General features: G+C 40.9%; 2 protein-coding genes across 6 annotated transcripts; one reads left to right on the top strand and one right to left on the bottom strand.

The window, feature by feature from the left end:
* The first annotated feature begins 7473 nt into the window (after nucleotides 1–7473).
* Nucleotides 7474–10219, top strand: LOC115664227 (putative serine/threonine-protein kinase-like protein CCR3). The gene has a single exon (XM_030586204.2). It carries the CDS (start codon nucleotides 7771–7773, stop codon nucleotides 10189–10191), a length of 2421 nt encoding a protein of 806 aa, XP_030442064.1. The 5' UTR covers nucleotides 7474–7770; the 3' UTR covers nucleotides 10192–10219.
* A 1343-nt stretch (nucleotides 10220–11562) lies between these two features.
* Nucleotides 11563–23410, bottom strand: LOC115664043 (exosome complex exonuclease RRP44 homolog A). Of its 5 annotated transcripts, none has more exons than XM_056313121.1 (25): nucleotides 23157–23410; nucleotides 22890–23030; nucleotides 22635–22792; nucleotides 22034–22089; nucleotides 21736–21858; nucleotides 21376–21506; nucleotides 21026–21266; nucleotides 20753–20897; nucleotides 19952–20192; nucleotides 19579–19735; nucleotides 19416–19484; nucleotides 18427–18552; nucleotides 18260–18312; nucleotides 17972–18078; nucleotides 17048–17102; nucleotides 16865–16964; nucleotides 16235–16346; nucleotides 15453–15573; nucleotides 15140–15199; nucleotides 14948–15053; nucleotides 14768–14863; nucleotides 14489–14570; nucleotides 14303–14368; nucleotides 13023–13221; nucleotides 11563–11812 (listed from the first exon to the last, which is right to left on the bottom strand). In XM_056313121.1, exons 1-24 carry the CDS (start codon nucleotides 23208–23210, stop codon nucleotides 13023–13025), a joined length of 2799 nt encoding a protein of 932 aa, XP_056169096.1. In that variant the 5' UTR covers nucleotides 23211–23410; the 3' UTR covers nucleotides 11563–11812. The 5 variants fall into 5 exon arrangements, with proteins under 5 accessions (XP_056169096.1, XP_056169095.1, XP_056169094.1 ...); XM_056313120.1 differs by having other exon boundaries at nucleotides 11563–11807; XM_056313119.1 differs by lacking the exon at nucleotides 11563–11812 and adding an exon at nucleotides 12212–12350.
* Between the last annotated feature and the right edge of the window lie 8 nt (nucleotides 23411–23418).

The raw sequence follows: 23418 nt of genomic DNA, 5'->3' as shown, positions 1-23418 counted from the left end.
TTGCATTTCCAATAACCTCGCTAACCCAAAGATTTTTGCATTTCCCTTTATACCAAATGGAGCCTAAGTCTACGTTCATAAGAGTTTTGGACAGGTCAAAATAGTTATGCGTCTGAGTGCTCTTCACGGACAACTTCATGTCAACGATCGAATTTTGTATTGTGTCTAAAGTCGCAATGCACGATCGACACTTGTCCGCTTTGTCGCGGTTACGTGAAATTCAAAAGACGAACCAGTAGATTGCAGCGCTAATCCATCCATCCATCAGACAATATGTACGGCAATTTAATCAAAAGCAATTATTAACAATAAGAGAATTTATAAAAATAATTATTAACAATGTCAATGTTGTAGCCAGTCTTTTTATCTTGTAAATGCCTTACTGTTTGATTATTTATTTATTTCTGAAATAAAGATTGTATGAAAATATAAAAAGTCGATGCTCACCATCAAATTATCCAATCTGCTATTAGTAGTCTTATACCAAGATCCTTTGTCTCTAAATTTCTAACTTATATATTCGTTGTTTGCTTACGAATTAACTTATGCTCATCGTATGGCTATCCCGTGATTGATGTATTTTTTTTCTTTTTTATTTTCAAATTTTAAATTTGTGTTCAATGTCTTATCTGAATGATTTCTTCCTACATCAAAGCACGGGAAAGGATCGTTTGTTTAAACGTAATCTCCAAGCAATTACCACAACAACAACAAAAAAAGAAAAAACAAGAAGCTGTTCGTATCTTTATTTCTTCATCATATATATTTAATATAATATATCTATCTATCTGTTTTATATATTTAAAGATAGTTAACTACTGTTTACTTAATTTCCTTGTTTCTAAATAGAATAAAAGATATAGTTGATTTAGAAAACGATTATTTTCAATTGGAAATTCCTAACCCTAAGAAGAATAATACTGATTAGAATCGGGGACCAAGTTCAATTTCAATTGGGAAATACTTTGATTGTTTGTAACATTCTCTGAAAAAAAAAAGGGGTTTCCTTTGCTAAGAACGGGAAGGAAGAAAACGAATCGGTATTGCTAATTCCTCATCCTCAAATCCGTCGTCCAACCCGGAATTAATATTCTAATGAAAAGCAGCATTTTAAAATGACTCTATAGAACAAGAAATATAATAATCCACAGTTAAATTAGTCTCATTAATGAGGAGGGGGCCAAGTAGATAACCATTAGATTCTTCATTGCAGCTAATTCTTGTGGCTAAGACCAAAACTATGCTATCAGAATAGGAATTTGGAAGAGAGGGAGCAAATAGGTGTGCTTTTAATTCAAGCAAATAGGTGTGCTTCAATGGGCAGAAAAATTGAAGATTTGGACGGCCCACATCAAGAAAATTCAGTCTATCACATGAACTGGACATCTCTCTTCTAGGGTTTTTTTTTAAGCTTGAATTGGACCAGGTCAGGGTTCAAAACCAGAAACAAAGGCTTGACCACTCAAAAGAGGCCCTAAGAAAATCTTCCTAGCTATTCTTGCTTGAATTTGCTCTTTAGGGACACTTACACTGTTTCAAACGTTACTATAATGCTATGTGATCGCCCGAGCAAAACCCTCCATCGGGTCTTACTTAAATTTATTAGGAACCGATTGTAATAACCAGTTATTATAGGTTAATCCCATTAAAAACCTCGCACTGGTATTTTCGTGAGACATTACTCTAGACTAATTTCCATCTCCCAAATCTACACCCATTAGCATTTTATCTAATATTCCATTAAAATGCATGTGTGTTGGCACTCGCGGGTTTTCCATGTCGGATCTATCATTCTACCACATCATCAGATCTGTTTTGCAGTTGTCTGCCACGTGTGTTGACACGCATGCATTTTGATGGAATGGTGAATGGAATGCTTACGGAGAGTAGATTTTCGGAAAGAGTGAATGAAACTGAACACTAAAGAGAGGGTGTCCGCAATTATTGAAGAGATTAAACGAGTGGAGTTCAAGAGTGGTCCAGTCCAGGGGCCTTTCGAGAGATCTGAGCTAGTCAAACTCGACCTCATGGACGGGGGGAAGACTTCCCGCATGGAGTGGGTGCTATTGGAGCCTTGGCCCATTGCCCACTATATTGTGTTCGAATGGTCCGTGCACGACTAGACATGCTTCCCATATTACCATGTGCTTTCTTTGGTTAGTCTATGATTTATGAGTTGGACCGGGGCACCATTTGTTTATCTTTGTGTGGTTTCTAAGCCAAGAGCTCTTTGTAGAAGTTTCTGGCTCTTCAATACGTCTCTTGGGGTATCGGTTTGGATTTTTGTGACTTGAAAATTATTTTCGAGTAGATGAGTTACGGGATACTAGTTTGAGATTTTTAATGATATTAACTCTTTATTATAGTGGTCTTAAGAGTACTTGAAACAATTAGCAATCGAGATATCTTTAAAATTGTTCACATGGACGACTTTTTATTCTGAAAGCAAAAACTTCCCTAACAAAACTAACCCACCAAGAGCTAACTATTCTGATGCTTGCATACTAAGTACATGATGCATAAACTTACTGAAATACAAGCCAAGAACAGATTAATCCTAAAAAGGGGAGGAGAAAAGGAAAATGCATGCCAATCATAAAATCATATCTCAAAATAAACAAATTCTGAAATTCAAATTGAAATTCCTTTCTAGTATATAACGCTCCTACAAAAGAATATTACCTAAATTTGGAGTATTTCTAGCTGTGGCACTTTAGTTGTGGTCGAACTCATTTGATATAGAGCCATTCGAGACCAGCTAAGTTGAATCATGCGTTAAGAAACCGTGGATTGGAAGTGAGACCAACATTGAATCTCCTAATAACAAACATACATAACTTACCGTAAAGTATTCATATACTCACAATTATTATCACATTCTTCAACTTTTGGGTATAATTCTCTTCCTTATCCTCCGACTCCAATTTGGTAAATCTGCAAGTTTGTTATGATAAATGTATTCAAACCTTTGTGTTGGCGACAGAATGTGGTAGTCTCGATCGATAGTTTCGAGCACAACTTGACATCGAGTGACATCGAGTCATGATGTGCAATGTTCCTACCTTTTAAGTACTTCCCATGTGCTAAAATCCCACAAGGCCATAAGAGCAGGGCCCAGCTTCATGTTTGTGGTGTCGACATGAGTAATGCTAGAGATACCAAAACTCACGTGCTAAGTCGGCTTATAGAGTAATGCAACAAATCGAAACATACATTACCACAGTACTTTTTAAACTAATCAAGTATTCCAGCCTTAATAACTCTAACATTCAATTTTCCTTTTGTTTCAGCAGATAAAGAAAGAAATAAAAAGACAAATGCATACATATGATATTTATGGACCCAATGACACCCACATGCAAGTGCACATCATGTTAGGAACAAAAGGACCATTTTACAGGGTTGCATGCCCTAAGCTTTTGCACTGCAATTAAAAGCAACAACATGTAGAGGCTGTCTTTGACTCTTTTGCTTTCTCAAGGATGATCTCTCGTCTCCTTCATACTCTCTCCTGCCTATCTTCTTTTTCACTTATGAATCATATCCAACTTTAAGAGAAAAAGTTAATTAATGCAATACTTTTGTAATCTTGTGCAGTGACTTGTCATCTATTTTACTCTAAAAGCATACGATTGCTATATGTAGAAAGAAATAATAACATAAATAGTTCCTGAACTTTGACTTAATATTTGATGTAGTCCATTAACTTTAGCCTAATGTGTAATGTGATTCATGAACTTTTAATTTATTCAATATGATCCATGGACTTTTGGTTCATGTCCATTATAGTTATTGAACCATATGAAAATATCCAATATTGTCAATATTGGACATTTTCATATGATTCAGTGACTTAATTGAATATATACCAAAAGTTCATAGACCATATTGAATATTGAGCTAAATTTTAGATATCATTTATGTCATTTTCCGTGTAGGAATGGTTGAGAAAAGCCCAAGTACAAGTATGCGCAAGAAGCATGCTACCTTTAGACCAAAAAAGAGACGATGATAATATAACAGCCATGATTACACTCATGAGCTGTATGCCCCACATGTTGTTGCTTGTATTCTTAAATATTGAGGTCAAACTTAATTTAGTACCCCGCATGTCGAAAGGGAAAAAAGATATATGAGCGTTTTACTCGTAATAATTTGTTATTTGTTGCTCTTCACAAAAACACAGCTTAGCTAAATACGTTTTAAGCAATGTCTAATCGGTTGAATTCCGGATACTTGCCATAGTTATTCAAAGTTATAACTACAAAGAGTAATAATACTATGTTTACTAAGTTTGGGTCACAGAATTTGTATACTAAATAATATGGCAGATTATTATTGGATGTTGGAAATGATGGCTCTCACTTACTTAAGCGCCCACTTTTTTCTGTAGATCAGTCTTGGTATACCTAGTATGGCTCTGACGACAGATACTTAAACGAGTACAGGTCATGCCGGAATGAGCAACCCAAGTGTCGGTTTGACCATGTTGGCTTGGATTTAGTGACATCGGCTGGCAACAGTGAATCACATATAGTCTCGGAAAATCGCATTGCTTTAGTCATGCTTGGGACATGTTATGATAGTTCACGATTACAACGATACGACAGCTTGCACATACTCCGTTTGAAAATCAATTCACATCGCTAAATATGTACAGCAATAATTTCCATTTTCCTCAATGTACTCAGGTCAAAATTGTGCTTAGTTGGTTGGTGTCGAAAGTACTTCAATTTGACTTGCATATGTTGGCTGCAGATGCAACTAGGCCCTAGGCAGGTACCTATTTTATTCCCATATTCTTGCAAAGTGGTTGACAAGCTTTTGGCTCATGAGCTGTTTGATCTCAGAGGTTGCTCATAGTCTGCAGTAGCCTATAATAGATCATTGCACAAACACAGCTGAATAAACTATAGTATATAGTTCTAGACCAAAAAAAAAAAAAAAAACTATAGTATATAGTTCGAGAGTTACCCGAGGAAAAGAAAGGTTAGAGCTTTTATATAATTTTTTGGTTGGAAAGTCAAACTTCTTAATGATGAGAAGTACTTTCCACCCATTTAATATCGGTCAAATATATTAACTAACTTGATGTATATGTTTCAGCTGTCTTATTATCTATTGTACTTAACCTGTTGGAGTTGGCGATTTAATTTTCGATTTAGAAACCCGAGATTCCCCCTTCGAATATACTCATTCTATGATAGCTGCAAAAGAGCAATTTGGTAAGATCGAAGAAATAACTTTTTAAATATTCGGGCTAAAGAGCATTTTGGTTTCTCCATTGTGGTATGAGAAGTTTCCGAATGGGTAGGTTATAGGCATTGAACCTTGAATCTACTCCGTCGAGATAGGTTCCTAGTTTTATGAACCGGAAACCTACCCCGTATGCTTCGGAACTAATCTTGGAGCTGACCTTGTTGGTTTGGTATGGTTTCAAAGTCTACCTGGAAACCGATCAATTACTTTTTTTTTTTTTTGGTTTCATTATTTTAAAGGATAGATTTTAGTAAAACATTATCTTATTTACAATCGAGACAAATAGTAGTTACAGCAAATAGTAGAGCAACAACAAGAATACAAGATATAAGGTAAAACTAAAATGGGAGAATTAGGGTGGTCCTGCATCTAGAAGGGGAATCGGACCGGTAATAGGTAGATCAGTTCCCGAATTAGAACCAACCAGATAGGGTCGGTTCGGTCTGATTCCAGGGTTTATCCTTGAACGGTGCCCACCCCTACTCCATTGTATAAAGGCACCATCAGTCAAGCAAACTTTTCGCGACGAGTTTAGAAAAAATAGGCAAAAGCCAATAATTACTGTTATGTGGTGGAGCACCATTCTTTCTGCCAAAGCAACAGCAAATAATTACTGTAAATAAATCGTTCATGCTCTTCTATATCGTAAATTTAGAGGCTCAATGAATTATGTTTTGCTGATGAGAAGTTCAAAATTATCACGTAAAGAGACTTTTTGTCACCCGTGTGAGCTTTCTGTGAAAAAGGTTAGGAGTTCCGCCGCTAATTTCTGAAGCTTGGGGTATTCTACACGCAAAGAAGAAGTAGAACAAGAAAATTTTCTGCTTGTGAGATTGACGGGAACCAACGTGTATGAGATGGTTCTGGCTAGGGGGAGAAAAAGGGTTGGAGAGGAAAGAACGGTTTATTTCAGAAATCTGGTAAGACGATCAAGATTTTGCGCCTAAAAAGACAAGTCTTTTCATGTTCGATTCACATTTGACGCCGTATTATAACAAGGGAGTAATTCCTCGCAATTTCGACATGGATGTTTTTCTTCCGATTAGACCAAGGAGGCGGACTTAGTTTGATGATCGACGATCGCTACACAAAATTTAAAAAGAAAAACTATCCTAGAATCAATAAGTTTGTTCAAATTAATTTAAACATTAATCACAGTTCATCTTGACGGAAAGTCGCAGCATCGATGGAAATAAGATTAATCTCCGGCACTTAAGGTGAGGTTCAGCGTGCCATCTATTTCACCGTAGGTAGTTCATTCGGTCTGAAAGTTATGTATCTGAAAATAGAAGATGAATCTCTTGTCTCTCAACCACCATCGTTGCCTCCACGTCCCCATCCTTCCTCATCCATAAATCTCTCTTTGGCGCGCGCATAAGTCACTGTGCAAGGTGGCCGGAGGTGCGCCGCAGCGATCGATTGTGGCGGGCGAACACAAGCGGCAGATTAGGTGGCGGTATGAGTTCTCAATCCAATAGGCTTTCGCCTAAGAAGTAGGAAAAAAAACCCAAAAAGAAGAGGAAAAAAACGTACGTCTCAGTTATCGTATTTCACTTGGCCGATGTGTTGTTGATCGAAAGAGCCCAAATGTAGGAGACTCAAACCATGTGTATAAATATAAACTGTTGAAGCATTTAGCACAAGAATGTTACCCAGCAGAAGCATGTAAAATAGGGGCTGCACGTTTGGGTTATGGGAGACCCGTCAAACGGGCAGGTCTAGTCAGGTCGAAAATGATCTGACCCAAATTAACTCATTTAAACCGTTTTAATCAATTTCTATGCAATACAAATTCAGTGACCAATAATCGACTCAACTCATACCTAATCCATACTAGACCCGACTTGTATTATTAAAACATTTACATATTTCATACCAAAATTAAGGTGAGAGCACGTAGTGAGCAAGCACAAGATCAATAGAGGACGATAGAGTGAAAAAAGAGTCATAAATGTGGGTTGGGTTTAAGTAAATTATGAACCCGTTCAACACTCATATTATTTTTTACTTTACCATTATAAATATATTTATGATATATTTACTGAATATAATTAACACATGTAACAATTCAGCCCATCAATTATTGGTTAAGAGGTGGGTCTCTTAACCGTTTTGACAAGACTAGGATACGGTCCTAGACCGGTGGCCTCCGGTCCAAACTGGTGAAATATGCAAATGTCTAATTTGACAGAAGCGAGAAGAGATGGAATGGACCGCATTGGCTTTTCCTCAACTTTGAAGCAAATGCCAAACTCACCCAGAAGTTTTCCATAACTGTTCTCTCTTCTCATCAATGTTCATAAACTCCATCCATCAAACTGATGCTAATCAAATCCCATCCCCTGAGTTTTCTCTCCCTCCCTCTCCCTCTCTCTCTCCTGGCCTATATTCTCTTTCTGCCTCAAGGTTCTTTCTGTCCCTCCTCTCTGTCTCTGTCTCTGTCTCTCTCTCTCTCTCTCCGGCAATGAAGCTCACCAACCCCTCAAGCCCCACCACCCACCGCCCTCCTAGATGACGAGGCCGCGGCTCTCCGCCGTCATCTTCGCCATCGCCGCGGTCGTGCTCTCGGCCACCGCCGCATCCCATGCCTTGGGCACGGGGTCCACCATTGCCGTCAGCTACTCCTCTGCCACCGTGTGCGGCATCTCCTCCGCCCAGCCCAAGCAGAGGATCGCATGCTACCGGCGAGGGCAAGTAGTGGACTTGAGCCCCTACGTCTCCTTCTCCGCCATCTCCGGCGGCGCCAACTCCGTCTGCGGGCTCCGCTCCGGCGGCTACAGCTTCCTCTGCTGGGACAATCTCGACGCTACCGGCTCCACCCTCGTCCCCAAGAGGATTTACAGCAACGACACTGTTCTGTTGGAGAATATCTCGGTTGGTGATTATCAGATTTGTGCACCGGTCAATGGTACGCCATCAGTCAAATGCTGGAGACGTAACAAGTCGTTCTCTTTACCTCCAGAGGATGATGAATTCGCTTCAATCTCATCTGGGTTCGGGTTTTCTTGCGGGGTTTCGGTGAATTCGACTCGTGTTCGATGTTGGGGAAGCAATTCGATTGCAGGGGATATAGAAAATGGGTTTGGAACTATGCCGATGTCAGGTGTCGTAGCCGGTGGTTCTCATGTTTGTGGATTGAACACGACTGGGTTTGTGGTCTGCAGAGGAAGCAATGAAGCCGGGCAATTAGACGTTCCCTTCAATTCAGAGATGGAGTACTCACTCCTGTCTCTAGGTGCCAATCACAGTTGCGCAATCCGGAGACTGAACAACACCGTGATTTGCTGGGGTGGCGAAGGGCAATTTTTTACGAACGAAACTGAGGGGACTTACTTTGAAGCGATTGCTTCGGGCGCGAGTTTCACTTGCGGGTTGATGACGAGCAATTTCTCGATAATGTGTTGGGGACCGGGATGGAACAATGGATCGGGTCCTGAGCGGCTTCCATTGACGGGGATTTTGCCAGGACCCTGTGTTCAATCCTGTGATTGTGGCATATACACCGAGTCTCAGAGCCTTTGTCACGGTTCCGGTGTTATCTGCAAGCTTTGCCAGGTTGAGTTCTTGCTGCCTGCGCCGCCTGCGCCGCTGCCGCCTGTGCCGCTGCCGCCTGCGCCGCCACCAGTCTCTCCTTCCTCTTCTCCATCCCAAGGCTTGAGGAAGAGCCTATTGGCATTTGCGATCGTCGGCTCTGTCGGGGTTTTTTCAGGCCTGTGCACGGCTATCTACTTGTTTTATACAGGGGCGTGTTTTGGGCACAAGAAGGTACACAACTCAGTGCAGCCAACAATCACAAGGGCAAATTCAAACAATGCGATGAACTCGAACAGCGGCAATCTCTTCAGATCATCGACCATCCGGCGCCAGAGCTCGAGAGTAATGAGCCGGCAGAGGAGCGGGACCTCCTCCAAGCACGCCGACAGGGCCGAGGAATTCTCGCTCGCCGAGCTCGCTGCAGCCACCGACTTCTTCTCCCTGGAGAACAAGATCGGCGCGGGGAGCTACGGGGTCGTCTACCGAGGCAAATTGCCCGACGGCCGCGAGGTCGCGATCAAGCGAGGCGAGACCGGGCCGAAGGCGAAGAAATTCCAGGAGAAAGAGAGCGCGTTCGATTCGGAACTAGCATTCCTGTCGAGGCTCCATCACAAACACCTGGTGAGGCTAGTTGGCTACTGCATGGAGAAGGAGGAGAGGCTCCTGGTCTACGAGTACATGAAGAATGGAGCTCTGTATGATCACTTGCACGACAAGAACAACGTGGAGATCTCGAGCAGCGTCCTGAATTCGTGGAAAATGAGGGTCAAGATCGCGCTGGACGCGGCGAGAGGTATCGAGTATCTGCACAGCTACGCAGTCCCTCCGATCATTCACAGAGACATCAAATCGTCGAACATATTGCTCGACTCGAATTGGACCGCTCGGGTCTCCGATTTCGGCCTGTCCCTGATGGATCATCGTCACCACCAGCAACAACACGAATCGGACCGCGACCAGAGGCCGATGAAGGCGGCCGGGACCCTCGGGTACATCGACCCGGAGTACTACGGGCTGAACGTGCTCACGGCGAAGAGCGACGTGTACGGCCTCGGGGTGGTGCTGCTGGAGCTGCTGACGGGGAAGAAGGCCATCTTCAAGGACGGGGAGGGGGAGGGGGCGATGCCGGTGAGCGTGGTGGACCACGCCGTGCCGGCGATAACGGCCGGGGAGGTAGCGAGGGTGCTGGACGGCAGGGTGGCAGCGCCGGAGATGGGGGAGGCGGAGGCGGTGGAGCTGGTGGCGTACACCGCCATGCACTGCGTGAACCTGGAAGGGAAGGACCGGCCGACGATGAGCGACATAGTGGCGAACTTGGAGCGAGCATTGAGCCTGTGCGAGGGCGATAGCCATGGAAGCATCTCCAGCGCCGGCGAAATCTCCATTGTTGCGGAATGACCAAAAGTTGAGAAGAGAGAAAAAATAAGCGGGTCGAATTCGATTTTTATTTTTCCGGAAAATCCCTGCCTAATTTTAATTGTTTTTTTTTTGTCCGATTTACTCCGATGTAAGCTGCAATTTTTCTCTTGACCTTCCTAACATTTTGTAAAGAGTAGCTTCCGTTTTAACCTAACGGTAGATTTTTGGGGAAATTTTCGTCAATCTTATATTTATTTGCTGTTTCCCGAAATTATTTTTCGTCCCTGTGATTTTCATATCGACAGCTTGAGAAATTTCTTATAATTCTGTCAATTGTTATGCTCTCCTCTTCTTGTTTTAGAAATAATTGATAAGAGTCATTAACGTGCGTGCCGATAAGAGACTCACCATATTCAATGGTCGGGATGAGTCCGATTTATCCGATGCATGTATTAAGGTAATTTTTGAAGGATTGCGACGGTCCATTTTGTGTTCTGAGAAAGACGGTCCACGCTCTTGTTCAACGTTTTGATTCCACGTCAACCTATTTGCGTACAAGGTTACCCGTTACACTGCATTCATATAATAAATTTCTGGCTTACAAGACCATGCCAATGCGTGGATAATTTTGCTCTAAATTTGTGCAGAATTATTATGTATTGACAAATAATTTGTGAGGCGCGTTTGTTTCGCTTGAAAAATTCGTGATAATAAAAAATATATTTCATGGAAATCATTTTCAAGGTAAATAGAGAAAGTGATTTCCTTCTTGCCAAAATGAGAAGTCGTTTTTCCACGATCTAAGCGTGTTTTCTTTCCATAGAAAACGTTATACCGAAAAGTCGAAAACGATTTTCCAAATATAGTTTTCTTTCAAATAAATAAACCCTCCCTTATTGTGCAATTACTCTTCACAATGACAGCATTATGCTAATTGCTAGTTATAGAGCAAAGGGTGATTAGTGTCAAGTGGTGGTGATAAGATGGGCCTACCTCTGGCCTGTGACTCACCAACAAAATTTTTGTTCTCTTTCATTGTGCTGTCATATAAAACGACTGTTTTTTATTGACGGAAAACAGAATGATTGACAAAGAAAAACAAATTCAACTTGCCCCATACTTTTCGACACCATATCAAATCGAATTTAAAATGTTTTTTTTATTGTTTTTTTAAATTTTGGTTCCCATGTATGCACCAAGCTGGGAGTGGGTAGAAAGCAGAGGGGTAGATGCAGGATGGATGATAACAACAACAAACATTAAACAAAGGAATCATTATCGTCTAAGATAAGACTTCTGGAAGAAGAGGGGGCCTTGTATTGCATCATCTTTGAATTCCTGTGTCCAACTCCTGCGCATTCAAACTTGCGTCCGTTTCCCCCCCCCCTCCCCCACAAAAAAAAAAAGCGATCGGACCAAAGAAAGTAAGCGCGACCCGAGGCTCACGGCGTCAACCAAAGTAGTGCTCGCTTTCTTCAGGCGTCGCTGTCTCAGGAACTTTCCATGCTCTTTGGGAGGAATATGTAGTAGAAGACTTAGTGACAAGGTCGTGCAGTAGCGGACACACAACTTTCAGACGTCAAACTTGGCGTGTTTGCTTCATCTTCACTCCAAAACGGGTCCTTGCCCCGACCGCCGGCGCCGTCCGGATCAAGCTGTGCTACAGAGGAAGATCTTCGAGACTTGCTTTGTTTTTGGCCAAAAGGAAAAGGGAATGAATTTAGGTGACTGGCCCAAGATAAAGACAGTCACACGAGCTTGCAAGGCAGAGCATATAGATTCACAGTGTTTTTATCACTAGTTGTACCGAAGGTAACAGTCGCAAGCACCATCAAATGACAGAGAATGAGACCCAAAGAAGAAGACAATGGACAGTGAGCTACCCGGATGTTTTGGTAATTTAGGATTTGGAACAAGTTCAATAATTGCCCTATCCTAACCGACTGCAGCCGTAAGATTTGTAAGCAGTTTTAGGCCATAAGGCTAAGTTCGATGGTAGTGAAAATTTCCAGTGACGCGGACTAGGCCTTACAAAAAGGTGCGCTTGTACTCGCATGATCTATTGATGAACTAGAAATTGTTTTCCCGACCAGCGACCTAGTGAAGTGAGAATTTGACCGCAGATGGAAGCGATGCTCCCAATGTAATATCTCTAGTTCTCCCAATGTAACTCTATTTATATGGCCATCATACTAAGTCTATGGAAACAAACAGAAACAGAAAGTTATGGACCGTGATATATCAATAAGTTCAAAAGAGACGTTCAGCTCCACGTGAGAAACCTCTCCTAAATAGAAAAATGCAGGCTAAATAACTAAAGATCTTTCTTTAGAAACATAAAGATATCGGAAGCTTCTGGCCAGCCCCAGCGAATGAGTGATGACCAGTTTTAGTGCAGCAGGAGGAGAAAACATCACATAGTAAGAAGTTGATACATTGTTACTATAGGGAAAATCATACTTAAACAAAATTCGTAAATACATTCTATTGCCTCTGATAAACTTTGTCCAAGTAACTAAGACCAAAATTAGCATGAGAAAACACACAAAAAAGGAAAAAGAAAAGAAAAAGCCCCACTTCATATCAAAGATATGTGCAAACAGGTTTTAGAGAAATTAAAGGAGATCAAAAACAGACAGTTTGAATGGCAATACATAAAATTACTTTGCAGTACCCTCACCCCACAAAAAAGGAAGAATCTAATCTATGCAGGCGAACACCGTCAGTTATATTGCTCCCCCGACAAACTCTGATTTTGGGGAGGCACTGAGATCGGCAAAGTTCTTTACCCTGATTTCAATGGACGAGCTCCATTACTCAATAGCAGACTTGGTGTTGCTGCTACACTAAACTTGTCTATTTTTACATACCTAAACAAGGGTAAGTTGGAGTTTTGGCCGATTCGGCTGAGGCTCCACGACCTCCATGTGAATGTTCACCTTCTGCAAGACCCCGTAACTAATGCTTCCATCCATCTTTTTTATCTTCTGTTGCTGTTCGTCAACAAACCATTCCCCGCCTCCCTTCTCACTTCTCTCTGTCAAGTATACAGGTCCTTCGATCCCGAATCTGCAAGAGTGAACGACTTATCAGTTAAGCACAAAAGATGTACGTGTCATACATGTAGACAGCAGATCCTTCCAGACATATATTACAAAAACCATGTTCTTTCTGCACTTGCCCACGATGAGGAGAGTTAACACCATTTATTCTATTCGGGAGGGGGGTAAGATTTTATCAACTATCACCATCAAGGCTTCTTTTAGCAACACAGTCAACATGGAAAGAATGACTGTCATAGAAAAGTTGCCAACCCAATCAATCCATGGCCACATACGTGGAGGCAGGTCTGGACTAACGCCATCGGTAAAACTCCTAGGTTTCTCTAAAATCTATGTGGAAATTGTTGAACCACCATCAAGCAATTGTTTAAATAATTAAATGCTCCGACACTCGTCTGCACACATAAGCTGGAATTTCGCCTAAATTTGAAGAGTGAAAATTGATTATAAATGAGGAAACAATGAGGGCCCAAAGAGGTGCGAACACAAGCCTTCTTTAGGTATCATGTGGGAACTGCAAGACTATTCTAGAATTTTTAAGGTGTATTTGATTAGGACTGCTTAATATTTACGTGTTCTAACAATTTAGAGTGCATGTTTCTAGAGATCATAGACTTTTTCTGTTCTCTCTAAGACGAGGATAGAATTTCTCACCAGCCAACTTTCCAAGGAAGAAGGTGCCCGCTTTTCTAATCGATGGAAAGATAGGTGTCCTAGCAAAAATATCAATTTGCTTGCTAGCCCACAGCATTAAAGATGCAGTCAACAGGCTTCCAAGTCTTTCAGCTGAATGGTCAAATTTCCTATCTTCGACCAAGATGTGTCTCTTGCAAAGATTTTCGCATTTAGGGTGTAGACTGAATTGGGCACGCACCATTCTTCTTTCACATACTAAGTCTGACTTTTCTTTCCATTTGATTCTTTTGTTACTTAATGTTGTTCTTGTCAGAAGGAGGAAGGCAAGAAGTCTTTGAATGTCATAATCGGTCAAAGTCTTAAATCCTGTGGTAGGCTTACCCATTGGATATGTGAAGAAAACTTGAACAAAGAATGAAAGCAGAAACAAAATCAAGGAGAAAGTCACTTACTTGGGTACAAAAACGATAAAGCCATTGGATCTAATCTTGACAATTCTAGCTTCGGTGTCAGTGGGCCTGCAGTAGATAATAGTTGTTTTCATATGCCAGTCAGCATCAATGCATGCTTGGGTGTGCTCAATCGCGTGCAGGTGACCAAGCATAAGTGTAAGAGAGAGAGAGAGAGAGAGAGAGTACCGCTTCCTGAAGTAGATGAGTGTATGGAGCTCCACTGAGGCTCTACTAGCCATCTGAGCATTTCTATGTCGATAATTCAGATCTGGCAAAAAATCATTGGAAAAGAACATGGAGTCAGTAATTTGGAAGCAAAGAGAGAGAAGTGCAACCACAGAGAAGACTTAAGAAGTAAACATTCAGTATATGGCTGTACCATTGATACGAGAATGTTCAAAGCTAGAAAAAAAGAGGCAATGAAACGGAACAATAATCAGCTTAGTTGGATCGTTCTTGTCTTACTGTCAGCAATACTTGTTAGCTGGGGTCTGTCTTGAAATACGGCTGGAAGCTTGTAAATTCCTAATGATGCAGCAAGCAACCTGTGCACAATGACATCTGCAAAATAGTTTAGTTCCAAAATCAGCATGTGCCATCTCTTTTACCACAAAGAGAAGCATCAGAAGAGAACTGCTTCCTTACCAGCATATCGCCTGATAGGTGAAGTAAAATGAGTATATAATGGGGCAGCCAGCCCATAATGATGGTATTCTGGCAGAGTCAAGTCGCCACTACAGAAATATACTGCCTGTATGACAAATGAAATAGATCATATATAACAAGAACATAAAAAAATAAGAAATTTTCAGGTTTAGAACATTCAATTAAAATCACCTGTGTCATGCATCTAGTTGCGAGTATTCGTATCAATTTGTTAAAATATGGATCTTCTCCCTGTAGGATTTAATTGACAATAAGAGAGCGAAATATAGCATGGTAAGTTGAAAAGCACATAACAAGCTGGACCAATCCTGGGGCAAACCATCTAGAACCATCAGCTTATAAAAGTGAACGAATTAAATCAGCAAGGTAACTAGAGAAAAGAAACCCACTTGAGCCAAATTAGAGATGGTTAACATCCATATCTCACACAAACAAAAGGTTCACGGACTTCATCAGCTGAAAAAACAATGATAAAGCAACTCACCACTGCACGGTCGAGCGAATCGGCCAGTGCTTTTGATGAAGAGACGTCCAAGTCAAGACCAACAGAAGCAGCTGTACGCAGCAATGGTTCAAGCATCTCTTTAGTCGGTATAGGATGCCGCCTTTGAAAACAATCAACCAAAGATATTTGTTATATAGCCAGAACCCTCACAAATGGACGTTAATCTGAGAGACACTATCAAAGCAAAGGAAAAAAAAAAAAAAATACAAGTGGTGATGTTCAATTGCATTGATATATAATCTCAGATCCACCATAAGAAAATACTTGTGGCGTTCCCTCTAATCACAGGGTATTTAGTATATCTAGTAACTTCATAAGGATCAGGCTTCTTTCAATGGAAGTTAAAATATAATGGGGGCGTGGCATAGTAAGACTTTTACCCAATTACGTACTATAGTATTAGTTTATATTCAAAGATAATCATTGTTTGAATTATGAAGCCACTTGCAAGGTGGTTGGACTCCTAAAATAAGTGAAAACAATCGTAAAACCATCAGTAAATTGAGAAAGGACTAAAAGTAGGACCCTTCAGGAACTGAAGTACAGGATGAGGCTCCATTCTTGTCATTATTTCCAGACATTTATACTCCAAAAAGCTTTAATAATAACCGCGCATTGAGTGATGCACCAGTGTCACTTACAGGTTGGAAATTGGAAAGGATGGCCATGAAAATAAAACAATGCCGCCCAAGATGACAGCAAAAGGCAGGAAATCTAGGAAAGCTAATCCCAGATTAACATAACAGAAAACACCAGCTTACCTCAACAGGGAACATAGAGGATAGTGTTTAAGGATTTTTTCAGCAACTGAAACATTGGCAGCAAGCATGAACTCCTCCACCATTTGGTTTGCTTCTCGAATCTGATACATGCCTGGAGATTTGCGGGTGGGTGGAAATGCAATTAGTTATGAAATGACTACAATAACTATATGCTGGCTGTTGGCAAAAGCAACTGACACCTCCACTTTCAAGTGCAATAATAAAGTGTTGTCCGATTCATCCTGTAATATAGTGACTGAAGATGACCACACTGGAAATTGGTAGTAAAACAAGCTTCAACAATTTATAGATGACAATTTTTTTCCCTTTTAGTAGTAAGGAAGCCTATATACCGGTAGGTAAACCTCCTTTGGGCATTCTATTTAGATATAAAATCAGAACCATTCAAATGATTTCAAAAGGAGAGATGAGTTTTTGGAATTTTTGGTTTAATACACTTGTATACAGGCCATGTTTCACTATTGTTTGCAGCCTTGTGTAATAACAGAAACAGGAATGGTCATTCATTCTAAAATTTAATGGAGTGACAGCGAATAGAGGGTACAACTAAAAAATTACATTTCAACAACTAGAGAGAAACTGTCTATCTTTAAAGTTTACACGACGTACCAATATCAAGAGGGTCATGAGTCTCAGTGTCAATTTGAAATTTGACCTCGGCAGAAGCAAGTGTTAAGGCTCCTCTCTCAATACGCCTGTGCCTCATAATCTACATCATGAGTATAACGCACCGTTTAGAGAAAGCCAGTTTCCCCAATAAACAAGCAAACCAGGTCGAGAATGCATGCACACCTTTGCCAATGTATTCATATTCCTCAAATCTGTAGTTAAAGGATCCGCCAACCGACTATAAAATAAGAGAAAGTAAGTAATCCAGCAATTACCCGAACAAACTCCTTGCAGTAGTATACTAGACATTACCATGGAAAGCTCACCAGTAAGGATAGGAACTGCTGAATTATGTTAACATGAAAATTTATTCAACAGAGGATAAGTCATGTGGAAATAGCATGTTATTTAAATAGCAAAAGCATCAAAAGACGAAAGTGAACTTTTAAAAAAAAAGAAAAAGGATTTGGTATCTCTCATGGTCCAACTGAAGTTGAGTTCCCAATATCTGTCTAAGCATATCATACGCCTTACATGACTGCCAATACCTATCGCTGTTCACAGTCACCACAAGGAAGCTTGAACACTCTCTTTTGGCAACAGCAGACTTATTTACTAGGTGAGAATATGATCAAACTGGACGGGACTTACAAACTGCATCAAGAATTTCTTTCTGCTAGTGCCACGCAATCATACACAAGTTTTTATGACCATGTTTCAAAAATGTTATACATTGAATGGACAGTCGATAAAATCATGCCACTTCCATTTTCTACTACAGGTTCATCACCAGTCACCTTTTTCTCCCCCAACTGGGACAACAATGAATAAACCAACAGGACCAAAGAGCACAGGTATATTTCCGGCAAACCTCTTTACAACCAAGCTTAGAAATATCAGATGTAAAGGAGATAAAAGTTTTTCAGGTATTTCAACATGAATATCGATAGGATGCCAGAGATAAGAAGCGAAAAAAGAACTAGTATGGACTAAGTTTTTCAAAAAACATACTATCAGAACAAGTTTAGTACATTGTGTGAGAGGTTATACACCAGAAAAGAGCCCATATGAACAGAGGAAGAACCTACTCAACATTTATACAATTACCTGTCATCCATCCTTGCCTGAGCTTCAATATAAGACAGAGCTGCACATGATTTGATAATACTTTTTGCATATCTTGTGGATATTATCTCTGCTTCAGGTGTCATTTCCTGAAAATGGGCAGTAAACAAGATTGTTCTCCTTTTATGAGAAGATCAAACAATATACTTGTATACACAGGGCACACGAGCTATCATTTGGTGTAGTCTGGTGATGGCAGCTAATGGACATGCAATCCTCTCATCCAAAAAGAGCACAGCAATTGACAAAGAAGGTAGAACAAGAACATACCCAGATAACAGAAAAAGCCAGTCTCTCCACATCTGCCCGAAGTGAACATATATCTGAAACATAAATTCACACATTAAGTTTGATCCCGGAAGGACTATGGATTAACCACAATCAGTCTTTTCTCTGATGTCAAAGAGACAATTTTACTACTCTAAATAATGTATTACCTTCTGTCAAAGGCTTTGGAAGCATATCAATGCGGCGCTCAACAAGGTAAACAGATGTGCCCCTTTGCGCAGCCTCATCATCCAGTGGTGTAGAAGGGTGCACAAAGTTTGTCACATCAGCAATATCTAGGTGACTAACATTAAAGAAAAATTCCTGGCTTAAGTCTTCAAAAACCAAAAATTCAACTAGTTAAAATGGTTGGCCCTTGAACTCCTTAGAATGTGATGCCAAGTTACTTTGGTGTGGAACAATATTAACTTGGAGCCCATCAACATGGAGTCAAACTGAACCATGCTCAAAAGATTGATAGCAAAAATAAAGCTTCTAAATCAAGTGACTCTGAGTTTTTCAGAAATTTTGGAGACGAAGAATCATCAAATTCAGAAATCTGAGGGGAAAAAATGTGCAGAAACATAAGGCACAGGACTTATCTCTACCCAGCTCAAGGAAGGACCAAAAGAGGAGATTTAAAAGGACAAAAAAACTAAAAGGAACTTGGCCCAAGAAAGCCTCACTTGCTAGAATCGGCAAAACTTTCCTGCTAGACAATGCCATGGCAAAAAGGAAATGTTAAAGGAGTCGGTAAAAAGAAAGGCATCCTTGTCAAGGCAGGACCACCTCAGAAGATGGTGGCATTTACTACAAATTGAAAGAAGAAACTGATAAATACTCATTCAATAAGCTTGATAACAAACAGGGTGCAGCAGAGGAGTTATTCTTGGAATTTATGCTCACAGGATAAGTAGAAGTTCCATACGCAGCTAATCAAGATTAAAGAAAATAAAAATCCAGAGAAGGATCAGGAAGAAACGGAACCAGATGAGGTTTCTGACATGACATCAACTTACACTTCTGTTTACCTGATTACAAACCACAAACTTTCCTATGCAAACGACTCTAGAAATACCATTATGGCAAGATCAATCTTAACTCACAACCATGTTAAATCTAAATACGAAGCCCCGTGGAAGCCCAACTCTAAGGATACGAACTCCAACTTCAAAATTTCCACTGGAAAGGGCTGTGCAGTGCAGCGCGTCATCAATATCCTTGCATCCTGCCCAATGCAGAAGTATACATTAAACATTAAAGAGTAGAAATGTCAAAAGGGAAAAGAATTGGAAATTAGCAAGTATATACAAGTAAGATACCTGGAGGGTCCACACTGAAGACACACAAATGCCGTAAATCTTGCCTGATGGGATTTACCAAATCTTCTGAGGAGACTGACCATGGTAATGGAGGCAAACATGCCAATACTTGGAAAGAAAATGGCCTTGCATCAATGTCATTCTCAATTAATACAACCTACACACACATTGAAGGAAAAAAAATGTCATATTCCATCTCACCTTCCATTGAGCAAAAGGACAAACGTTTCTTGTTTCTTTTAAAAATCAGTACTTACAACATAAAAATTTCAATCACTCTCCACAAATTTCTCGTCCATGAAACCAAACACAGCTAAAGGACACAAAACTACAAACAAGCGTGGAAAAACAAAAAGAACGCATAATCAGGTACCTCGCTTTCTGTATCTCTATCACCTATTTCTCCAATTGTACGAACATAATGCCCAGAAGGATAGCGTGAAAGACGGTCCCAGGAGTCCACGGTCACGACAATTCTCTTGTTCAGAAGGTTTCCAAGCTGTCGAGTTTGGAGGCGAATTTTTGGAATTCTCCTGTCCTTAGAAACAAATAGCGCATGTGCAACACCCCCATCTCCCGCCGGCATGGGCATAGGCTCCAAAGATCCACAATAACTGCTCAAAGTGAGTTAAGCCAATACCAGGAAATAGGTACATAATGGAGAAAGAACCAAAATATTGGAACAACCATTTTTCGGCATACAATTGGATGTTAACTTCACAAACTAAGTAGTGGTATTCATTCGCACCCAAAAGAATGAACTTCACAAGAACTATAAAGCCAATATTAGGGAGATAATTCTTTTTTTTTGGTCGAAGGGAGATAATTCATTTAAATGCTTCCTTTTAGCAGCGTAAATCAAGTGCAGATAGGTCCACACACTTACTAAGAAAGACAGCGAACTACAATGTCGTTAAATCACAAAAGCTGATTTATCAGCATGTACAAGTTACTCACACTATCCATATATTTAAAGACAGTCCAGAAATTAAACAGTGATGGTCAACTGAACGGCAGAATGCATGCCACACCATATGGAATAAGATTACTAATGATGCAAACATGTATTTTATAGTCCAACCACCAAGTTTGAGTTAATAGCTCCATCAACAGAAAAGTAGAAAAGCTACTCCTGTAAACAAGTAACAGAGTTACACCATAATAATCCACTTACGAATGCCAGTTCCTCTTTATGATACCAACAACCCGGCCAGATGGGCGGTATGGAGGTGGACCAGCAGCACCCTGTACCAGATTTGTTGTCCTAGGGGCATCATCTGCACTGCCCGGGACCAGATGAACTCCTTCCTCTTCATCCTCTGTAATTAAATAAAAATAATGATATTTAGAAGCAGAATCTTAGGATCCAAAAGAGCACCTGGTTGAAAGCTGAGCAAAAGGAAAAAGCAAACATTCCTTAAAACAGGCACCATGTAAACTACCGTACCTTCATCTGCTAATGATAAAGAGTTCTCCTCATGCCACTGATCTTGAGGCAGTAGTTCCACCGCCACAATATCACCATCAAAAGCTCGATTCATATTTCCACGCCCATATATAATGATTTCATCACCAATACTTTCACTTCCAACATATGCTTCGAAAGGATTGTATCGATTAACACGAAGCTTCCCTTGGTGAAATATTCCTCGATGCAACCCAGAAGTAATTTCAGATAGGGGCTTGTGCTGCATAAACGAAAAATGCTAAGAACAGCAGTATATCATAATCTTCAGCTCATTCAAACATACCAACAGCTTACACCAATTTATTAGACGGGATGGTCTCAAGACGTACCTCAGCATACATAACTTTCCTCTTTGATGGTCTTAAATCTTCAACTTCTTCCATGTCTACATCCTCTGATGCAGGACGCACAAGCAAATCTAGCAGATCCTGGCGGTCCAGTGATTTCACATAGGCTTCAACTGCATCACCGCAATTAAACATAGGTTAAAGTTACAAACAAGCAGCACATTCACCATGCACACTCACCAGACATATCACAAAACATTATTTATAGTTATAAAGATCTACATACAAGTCATGTCTAAGATGGGGTGCACACAGAGGCAATAGTTACAATTGTCCCTGAAACTTAGAAAAGCATATTGTGTAACGAATAAACTGAGGAGAAAGTAAAAAAGTTATACATACTGGTCTCTGCTGGAATGCCCCCTTCTGTAGCTTTCCTCTTATTCTCCCTGTCGTTGGTTATGAGCAGAACCTGAGCAGTACCACCCAGATGACGCTGATACCACTGAGCCGCCACACGTATAGCTGAATTAGAAATTCTAGAGTGTCAGTTGGAAATTATGCAAATAGATGTGTCCGATGGAACACTAAAACAATAACTACTCAATGGCATTGTACATATTGAACAGGTAATTGAGCGATAACCATCAAAAAGGCTGGGGAAAAAATTCAAAAGAGTAACGGTGCAAGAAAATCAGACCTCTATCATTCCTATCATTTTTACTTTCACCTGCCATGTCCTGGACAAACGTATCCCTGCATAAATATTAGCCGATATGCTTAATTGGAATAGCAGCAACATAGAGAATACATACGAAGCAAAAATCAACCATAGTGAAAACTACCAACCACGTAGGATTGTAGAATGAATTCCTAACCCATGACACTTCCACATCAATAACCTAGGAACGAGAAAAAAATGAAACAGATATATATGCAGAAAGCAATGATGAATAACGTTCCACCTGTTAAAGCAGTGTGATGTCGAATCTAATGAATCACAAAGATGCGTGATCAACTACTCCCAAGAATGCAAGGGCCAAATACAGCTTAAGGAGGCCATTCAAATCAAGTCTCCCACTTTATATTATTGAATGAAAATTTATCTAAAAGCAAGTTTTTTCTACCTAATCCCGGAGAACCTTCTCATCTACGTCACCTTAGACGAGCATCCAAATTACTAAAACTACCTCTCCCATACCAGCAATGATCCTCTTTATTAACATCACTAGCATCTGTCCCCTACACAACATGAAAGCTTGCTCTCCACTAGGCAATATAATTACAAAGCAAGTACTCACTTGTGGTGCTCATTCGAGAAGACAAAGAAGTTCCTTGCCGAATTGCTGCAGAGCGCTCTGATTCTATTATAGACGGACAAATTCCTGTTCCTGACCTCTTGGAGCACGATAGACAGCACGACGACATCGTCAATCGCCGGATTCTCAAGCAAATCAATCTAAAAACAGCACCACCAGTAATCCCAAGTCACATTCCGTTACTCCAAACTGAACCGCATAGCCACGCATTATTAGCGACCGAGGCTCAGTGTTCACCTGATTGAGAACGACGTTCGTGTCGAGGACGAGGATCGGGGAAGAGGCGGAGCCGCTCAGGCGAGCGGCGGAGGAGTCGCAGGCTTTGCATATCGGGACTCCGCAGTAGATATCGTCCCGCAGATAGTGTTCCCTCACATTCTGCGGCAACCAAGTGGAATACAGAACAATAACGTCAAACGTCAAACCTAACAATCACAGAAGACTCAGAGAGCGAGAGCGAGAGCGAGGGCGATAAACGTGTCGAAGAAGTGAAGGGCGAGAGACCTTGGTGATTTTGCCCGATTTCGTCTTCTTGACGAAGGACTTGTTGTGCAGCATGCTTCGGCGTGGTCAGCCCTCCCGAGTTCCTAACGCTCTGCCCCCCGTTCTCCGCAACTGGAAGGATGGAGGGGGGAAGTCGCTTCACAGTTTCCACAGTAGAACCGACGAGAGCCGCCGGAGTTATCCGCGGCGGCGGCGGCGGCGGAGGCGAGGGGGCGGTGGCTTCCGCAAAATCGAACCGGCGGAGGTGGAGCTTGAGCTCGAG

Source organism: Syzygium oleosum, unplaced genomic scaffold (genome assembly GCF_021117445.2).
Source record: "Syzygium oleosum isolate NSW1041296 unplaced genomic scaffold, Sole_v2.1 Sole_v2.07, whole genome shotgun sequence".
Taxonomy (NCBI): domain Eukaryota; kingdom Viridiplantae; phylum Streptophyta; class Magnoliopsida; order Myrtales; family Myrtaceae; genus Syzygium; species Syzygium oleosum.
This window is presented reverse-complemented; position numbering and strand designations above follow the sequence as displayed.

Coding starts and splice junctions, on each gene's coding strand:
- LOC115664227 (XM_030586204.2), top strand. CDS start 7,771: ATGACGAGGCCGCGGCTCTCCGCCGTCATCTTCGCCATCGCCGCGGTC.
- LOC115664043 (XM_056313121.1), bottom strand. CDS start 23,210: ATGCTGCACAACAAGTCCTTCGTCAAGAAGACGAAATCGGGCAAAATC. Junction 17,103..17,971: donor CAGGCAAGGATGGATGACAG/GTAATTGTATAA, acceptor CTTATTTTATAG/TCGGTTGGCGGATCCTTTAA. Junction 16,965..17,047: donor ATATGAATACATTGGCAAAG/GTGTGCATGCAT, acceptor CTCATGATGTAG/ATTATGAGGCACAGGCGTAT.